The sequence below is a fragment of the Coregonus clupeaformis genome, unplaced genomic scaffold (genome assembly GCF_020615455.1).
Source record: "Coregonus clupeaformis isolate EN_2021a unplaced genomic scaffold, ASM2061545v1 scaf0430, whole genome shotgun sequence".
In the NCBI taxonomy this organism is placed as follows: Eukaryota; Metazoa; Chordata; class Actinopteri; order Salmoniformes; family Salmonidae; genus Coregonus; species Coregonus clupeaformis.
Window position 1 is genome coordinate 229,128 of NW_025533885.1, and position 8,373 is coordinate 237,500.

The following is an 8,373-nucleotide window of genomic DNA, read 5'->3' on the forward strand; positions in this document are numbered from 1 at the left end:
TAACTCAGTTGGTCTTCTGTAACTCAGTTGGTCCTCTGTAGCTCAGTTGGTCCTCTGTAACTCAGTTGGTCTTCTGTAACTCAGTTGGTCCTCTGTAACTCAGTTGGTCTTCTGTAACTCAGTTGGTCCTCTGTAACTCAGTTGGTCCTCTGTAACTCAGTTGGTCCTCTGTAACTCAGTTGGTCTTCTGTAACTCAGTTGGTCCTCTGTAGCTCAGTTGGTCCTCTGTAACTCAGTTGGTCCTCTGTAACTCAGTTGGTCCTCTGTAACTCAGCTGGTCTTCTGTAACTCATCGGCCAGGATAGTGGGTTCGTTTCCCGAGACCACCCATACGTAAAAATGTATGCAAGCATGACTAAGTCGCTTTGGATAAAAGCATCTGCAAAATGACATGTTATTATGTTCCGTTTATATATTATATTCTGTTTAAATATTATTATATAATATGTTCTGTTTATATATTATATTCAGTTTAAATATTATTATATATTATATTCAGTTTAAATATTATTATATATTATGTTCTGTTTATATATTAATATACGGTGGGGAGAACAAGTATTTGATACACTGCTGATTTTGCAGGTTTTCCTACTTACAAAGCATGTAGAGGTCTGTAATTTTTATCATAGGTACACTTCAACTGTGCGAGACGGAATCTAAAACCTCTACATGCTTTGTAAGTAGGAAAACCTGCAAAATCGGCAGTGTATCAAATACTTGTTCTCCCCACTGTATATTATGTTGTGTCAGAGCATGGCGTCATGTTAAAGACGTTTCCTGTTGAAAAGTGATATCCCAGGTTTAAATACAGTAAAGTACACACACTAAAGGGTCAAACATATGTTTTAGACAACTGCAAACTTGAAGGAGCAGGGCATTCAAGGTAATGGTCTGATGGAAATTGGAGACATCGTCAGCCCCTCCCCCGTTGCTGGAGGAGCAATAGAGAATGCAAACTTTGGGGCGGCAGGTAGCTTAGTGGTTAAGAGCATTGTGCCAGTAACCGAAAGGTCGCTGGTTCTAATCCCCGAGCCGACTAGGTGAAAAATCTGTTTATGTGCCCTTAATCAAGGCACTTCACCCTAATTGCTCCTGTAAGTCGCTCTGGATAAGAGCGTCTGCTAAATGACGTAAATGTAAAGGAGCAGGGCATTCAAGGTGTTGGTCTGATGGAAATTGGAGACATCGTCAGCCCCTCCCCCGTTGCTGGAGGAGCAATAGAGAATTAAAGAGGAAGCCCCTCCCCCGTTGCTGGAGGAGCAATAGAGAATTAAAGAGGAAGCCCCTCCCCCCCTTGTGCCACGTCATGAGGATACCTGGACCACCTGTTGAGATGTACCTTTTGTTAAGTAAAGCAGGTGTTAAATGAGGTGAAAAGGAGAGTGGAGCGTCACTTTAAACGTTGTTACTACCAGTGACTGTCTGTCCATTCTCTCTGCAGGGAAGATCTGGCTGGATAATGTGCAGTGTAACGGAGGGGAGAAGAGCATTGAGCTGTGTAAGTCTCGAGGCTGGGGCAACAGTGACTGCACACACGATGAGGACGCTGGAGTCATCTGCAAGGACGAGAGGCTTCCTGGTTTTGTCGACTCCAACATCATCGACGTAAGGCCCTAACATTTTATTGTCATGCACAGTAGGCGGGCTGGGGTCAAATTCTATTTAAATTCCAGTCAATTCAGGAAGTACATTGACATTCTAATTCTATTCAATGCTTTTGAATGAGGAACATTTAGAATTGGAATTGCCTTATCCATGGGTCTCTGGTCAAAAGTAGTGCACTATATAGGGATTAGGATGCTATTTGGGACGCTGGCAGTGACTAGGCCTACTGATTAATACAACACTGTGTTTTTGGGACCCTGCCAGTGACTAGGCCTACTGATTAATACAACACTGTGTTTTTGGGACCCTGCCAGTGACTAGGCCTACTGATTAATAGAACACTGTGTTTTTGGGACCCTGCCAGTGACTAGGCCTACTGATTAATAGAACACTGTGTTTTTGGGACCCTGCCAGTGACTAGGCCTACTGATTAATAGAACACTGTGTTTTTGGGACCCTGCCAGTGACTAGGCCTACTGATTAATAGAACACTGTGTTTTTGGGACCCTGCCAGTGACTAGGCCTACTCATTAATAGAACACTGTGTTTTTGGTGGATTAATATGAGTCTATAAGTAGACTGATATGGTAAACATTTAACACCCAAAGCACAGCGCCACATGTAACTGGGAGAGACATAAAGACGTCTATGGTAAACAGAGACATACTGACAGACATACAGTGAGGGAAAAAAGGATTTGATCCCCTGTTGATTTTGTACGTTTGCCCACTGACAAAGACATGATCAGTCTATAATTTTAATGGTAGGTTTATTTGAACAGTGAGAGACAGAATAACAACAAAATAATCCAGAAAAACGCATGCCAAAAATGTTATAAATTGATTTGCATTTTAATGAGGGAAATAAGTATTTGACCCCTCTGCAAAACATGATTTAGTACTTGGTGGCAAAACCCTTGTTAGACGTTTCTTGTAGTTGGCCACCAGGTTTGCACACATCTCAGGAGGGATTTTGTCCCACTCCTCTTTGCAGATCTTCTCCAAGTCATTAAGGTTTCGAGCCTGACGTTTGGCAACTCGAACCTTCAGCTCCCTCCACAGATGTTCTATGGGATTAAGGTCTGGAGACTGGCTAGGCCACTCCAGGACCTTAATGTGCTTCTTCTTGAGCCACTCCTTTGTTGCCTTGGCCGTGTGTTTTGGGTCATTGTCATGCTGGAATACCCATCCACGACCCATTTTCAATGCACTGGCTGAGGGAAGGAGGTTCTCACCCAAGATTTGACGGTACATGGCCCCGTCCATCGTCCCTTTGATGCGGTGAAGTTGTCCTGTCCCCTTAGCAGAAAAACACCCCCAAAGCATAATGTTTCCACCTCCATGTTTGACGGTGGGGATGGTGTTCTTGGGGTCATAGGCAGCATTCTTCCTCCTCCAAACACGGCGAGTTGAGTTGATGCCAAAGAGCTCGATTTTGGTCTCATCTGACCACAACACTTTCACCCAGTTCTCCTCTGAATCATTCAGATGTTCATTGGCAAACTTCAGATGGCCCTGTATATGTGCTTTCTTGAGCAGGGGGACCTTGCAGGCGCTGCATGATTTCAGTCCTTCACGGCGTAGTGTGTTACCAATTGTTTTCTTGGTGGCTATGGTACCAGCTGCCTTAAGATCATTGACAAGATCCTCCCGTGTAGTTCTTGGCTGATTCCTCACCGTTCTCATGATCATTGCAACTCCACGAGGTGAGATCTTGCATGGAGCCCCAGGCCGAGGGAGATTGACAGTTATTTTGTGTTTCTTCCATTTGCGAATAATCACACCAACTGTTGTCACCTTCTCACCAAGTTGCTTGGCGATGGTCTTGTAGCCCATTCCAGCCTTGTGTAGGTCTACAATCTTGTCCCTGACATCCTTGGAGAGCTCTTTGGTCTTGGCCATGGTGGAGAGTTTGGAATCTAATTGATTGCTTCTGTGGACAGGTGTCTTTTATACAGGTAACAAACTGAGATTAGGAGCACTCCCTTTAAGAGTGTGCTCCTAATCTCAGCTCGTTACCTGTATAAAAGACACCTGGGAGCCAGAAATCTTTCTGATTGAGAGGGGGTCAAATAGGGGGTCAAATACTTATTTCCCTCATTAAAATGCAAATCAATTTATAACATTTTTGACATGCGTTTTTCTGGATTTTGTTGTTGTTATTCTGTTTCTCACTGTTCAAATAAACCTACCATAAAAATTATAGACTGATCATTTCTTTGTCAGTGGGCAAACGTACAAAATCAGCAGGGAATCAAATACTTTTTTCCCCTCACTGTAACACTAGCCTCGTTGGACCATACTGATCTCGAGAGATCCCATTCTGTTCCTCTAATGAAACGAGTCAGGATGGTGGATCAGACTAACACAACTGTCTTATTGCTCTGAGGTGTCACAGCAGGTCACAGGCCTCACCCCAGCACTCTGTATAACCCCTGATCCCTCGTTACAGGTGCAGGTGGATGAGAACAAGGTGGAGAAGGTGCGTCTGCGTCCGGTGGTGTTCACCAAGAAGATGCCCGTCACCGAGGGCGTTGTGGAGATTAAGTACAAGGACGGCTGGGCCCAGATCTGTGATGTGGGGTGGACCCCCAAAAATACCCGGGTCATCTGTGGTATGCTGGGGTTCCCCCACGAAAAGAAGGTCAACAAGAACTTCTACAAGTAAGTTTCCCATTTGAAATAAAGTACGTTTTCCATTTGAAATAAAGTAAGTTTCCCATTTGAAATAAAGTAAGTTTCCCATTTGAAATAAAGTAAGTTTCCCATTAGAAATAAAGTACGTTTTCCATTTTAAATAAAGTACGTTTTCCATTTTAAATAAAGTAAGTTTTCCATTTTAAATAAAGTCAGTTTTACATTTTAAATAAAGTAAGTATTACATTTTAAGTAAAGTAAGTTTTACATTTTAAATGTACGTTAGTCATTTAGTAGACAAACTTATCCAGAGCGACGTCCAGACGTCATCTGAAGGTAGCAGGGATTCACTCATATCAGTGATTATAGACGGGTTGGTTGTTTAGCAACAAAACAGACGCATGCGCAACTATGGGGCAAAACAGATGGGGTTGACAACATGTTAACTATATTTCGTAATCGCTGCCAAAGGTGCTTCATCAAAGTACTGAGTAAAGGGTCTGAATACTTATGTAAATGTAATATTTCAGGATCTTTAAAAAATAAAAACCTGTTTTTGCTTTGTCATTATGGGGTATTGTGTGTAGATTGATGAGGGAAAGAAAACAATTGAATCCATTTTAGAATAAGGCTGTAACGTAACAACATGTGGAAAAAGTCAAGGGGTCTGAATACTTTCTGAATGCTCTGTATTAAGGGTCTGAATACTTTCTGAATGCACTGTATTAAGGGTCTGAATACTTTCTGAATGCTCTGTATTAAGGGTCTGAATACTTTCTGAATGCTCTGTATTAAGGGTCTGAATACTTTCTGAATGCACTGTATTAAGGGTCTGAATACTTTCTGAATGCACTGTATTAAGGGTCTGAATACTTTCTGAATGCTCTGTATTAAGGGTCTGAATACTTTCTGAATGCACTGTATTAAGGGTCTGAATACTTTCTGAATGCTCTGTATTAAGGGTCTGAATACTTTCTGAATGCTCTGTATTAAGGGTCTGAATACTTTCTGAATGCTCTGTATTAAGGGTCTGAATACTTTCTGAATGCTCTGTATTAAGGGTCTGAATCCTTTCTGAATGCTCTGTATTAAGGGTCTGAATACTTTCTGAATGCTCTGTATTAAGGGTCTGAATACTTTCTGAATGCACTGTATTAAGGGTCTGAATACTTTCTGAATGCTCTGTATTAAGGGTCTGAATACTTTCTGAATGCACTGTATTAAGGGTCTGAATACTTTCTGAATGCTCTGTATTAAGGGTCTGAATACTTTCTGAATGCACTGTATTAAGGGTCTGAATACTTTCTGAATGCTCTGTATTAAGGGTCTGAATACTTTCTGAATGCTCTGTATTAAGGGTCTGAATACTTTCTGAATGCACTGTATTAAGGGTCTGAATACTTTCTGAATGCTCTGTATTAAGGGTCTGAATACTTTCTGAATGCTCTGTATTAAGGGTCTGAATACTTTCTGAATGCTCTGTATTAAGGGTCTGAATACTTTCTGAATGCTCTGTATTAAGGGTCTGAATACTTTCTGAATGCTCTGTATTAAGGGTCTGAATACTTTCTGAATGCTCTGTATTAAGGGTCTGAATACTTTCTGAATGCTCTGTATTAAGGGTCTGAATACTTTCTGAATGCTCTGTATTAAGGGTCTGAATCCTTTCTGAATGCTCTGTATCCGTACAGCTCTCCTCTAAACCTCACAGCACCATACTGTCTGTGTTACGGCTGTTATCATGTATTATCGTGTGTGTGTGTCTGCCCATGCATGTGTGTGTATCATTTTGTGTGGGTGTGCGTGCGTGTGTGTGTGTGTGTACAGCTTGCGTGTGTGTGTCTGTGTGTGTCTGTGTGTGTGTGTGTGTGTGTGTGTGTGTGTGAACGTCTGCTCACCATCACAAGTGTCTATGTGATTGGTTGGTGATGTTTCCGTTACAGAAACCGTCTGAGAAAGAGAAGAGCAGAGAGCGAGGCCAAAGCCAAGGTTCAGGTTTCTGCTGGTGCCAGGAATAGGTACATCAGGGAACAACCCACTGTCCTGCCCTTCTCCCCCCAGAGACTGAGGTTGCATCCCAAAACGGCACCCTACTCCCTATGTAGTGCACTACTATAGACCAGAGTCCATAGGGTTAGGGTACATAGTGTTAGGGTCCATAGTGTTAGGGTCCATAGTGTTAGGGTCCATAGTGTTATGGTCCATAGGGTTAGGGCCTATAGTGTTAGGGTCCATAGTGTTAGGGTCCATTGTGTTAGGGTCCATAGTGTTAGGGTCCATAGTGTTAGGGTCCATAGTGTTAGGGTCCATTGTGTTAGGGTACATAGTGTTAGGGCCCATAGTGTTAGGGTCCATAGTGTTAGGGTCCATAGTGTTAGGTTCCATAGTGTTAGGGTCCATAGATACAGGGTCCATAGTGTTAGGGTCCATAGGGTTAGGGCCCATAGTGTTAGGGTCCATAGTGTTAGGGTCCATAGTGTTAGGGTCCATAGTGTTAGGGTCCATAGGGTTAGGGTCCATAGTGTTAGGGTCCATAGGATTAGGGTCCATAGTGTTAGGGTCCATAGGGTTAGGGCCCATAGTGTTAGGGTCCATAGGGTTAGGGTCCATAGTGTTAGGGTCCATAGTGTTAGGGTCCATAGTGTTAGGGTCCATAGTGTTAGGGTCTATAGTGTTAGGGTCCATAGTGTTAGGGTCCATAGATACAGGGTTCATAGGGCTCTGGTTAAAAGTAGTGCACTATGTAGGGAATAGGGTGCCATTTGGGATGCAGCCTGTGTTTCTGACAGTGGGTTGCCTGCAGTGGTCATAGTAGTAGTAGTAACTTTGTAAAACAGTCGTTTTACCCAGCTCGCTTTCACTGCCTCTCATCCTAGCACTAACATGGTGTGAGTTCATCTAACTCTAACCTCATCCTAGCACTAACATGGTGTGAGTTCATCTAACTCTAACCTCATCCTAGCACTAACATGGTGTGAGTTCATCTAACTCTTAACTTAACCTTTCCTAGTCACACAAATGCAACTCAACAAATCTAATTGGCATAGATTGCTCAGGCTGACACATATGATGAAAAAATGTAAAACTGTGTTACATTTTGTGAAGATATTCTCTTTAAAAGAAGGAAGTCCTTTTGAAAGGCCATTTTATGTGAATAATGTCAGTCTGCCCTCTGATGTTTGAATGTGCATTTCTATAGTTTAACATAGTTATATTTCTATAGTTTAACTTAGTTCAACATAAACCAGGTTTCCATCTAACCTTTTTATGTGAGTAAAGTTCATGTCGGATAGGAAATGTCACGACAGGCCTGATGGAAACAGCCAATTTGTCGGTAAACTTTCCAAATGTCAACAAAACAAATTACGCTAGACAAGGTGGGATCTTTTTGTGTCTGTAAAATAAATGATGTGAGAAATGATGCCAATATGCTCATGTATTGATATAATAATTGATATCATATATTTTATTATGTCATATATTGATATAATAACCATCATATCAAAGTAAACTTGGAGACGATATGGTGTGAGGTCATCCCACTACGACTCAGGAAACCATGCAGTTTATTAGACTACAGATGAAATAAGTGGTGAAAGTGCACGGTGATGAGCTTGATGCTCCTTTCCAATAAATATCGAAGGTCTTATTCTGGTGACATGATGATCGATGCTTGGCTGCAGTTTGACAAATATAAATAATCTCCCTCCTTTGTCCATAATGATCTCATCATGCAGGTAGCCTACCCCCACTGTTTCTGGATAGGGCGCCGGCGCCAAGACCAGACAAGGCTCATTCACTACAGAACATATTTATTCGGACTAAACCATCAGTAGAGTTGAAACCTATTTAACTTGTATTATTTATTCAGTTCAGGGGAATTTAACAACAGAAGGTATTTTTATGAGCACTACGTCCTCACACAGCCTTTTATCCACAACAAGTCAATATGATGGAAACATCTCTGGTGGGAAAATGGGCATATTAGAATATTCGCATGAAAATCTGTCGAGCGCCGATTGGATGAAAACCTAGCTAGTGTTGAAGGTATTTCTGATGTTTCCAATGTTATGCAATGCTCTGTTAACTTCTGTTAACTTATGCGATGAATGGTGTGCTTTTGTGTTGT

At 41.9% G+C, this 8,373-nt stretch overlaps 1 protein-coding gene across 4 annotated transcripts in view; it reads left to right on the forward strand.

Moving 5' to 3' along the window:
- LOC121539130 (lysyl oxidase homolog 3B-like) overlaps positions 1–8,373 on the forward strand; it is a 117,194-nt gene that overhangs the window by 45,108 nt on the left and 63,713 nt on the right. For 2 of the 4 annotated variants that reach the window (XR_005995318.2, XM_041847402.2), the window contains exons 3-5: positions 1,445–1,608; positions 4,060–4,271; positions 6,188–6,262. Coding sequence is in view for 3 of the 4 variants with exons in the window: in XM_041847402.2 (XP_041703336.1) it covers positions 1,445–1,608; positions 4,060–4,271; positions 6,188–6,262 (451 nt within the window). In the remaining variant the exon portion in view is untranslated. The remainder of the gene's footprint in view (positions 1–1,444; positions 1,609–4,059; positions 4,272–6,187; positions 6,263–8,373) is intronic. The other 2 variants (XM_041847404.2, XM_041847403.2) reach the window with 1 other exon arrangement.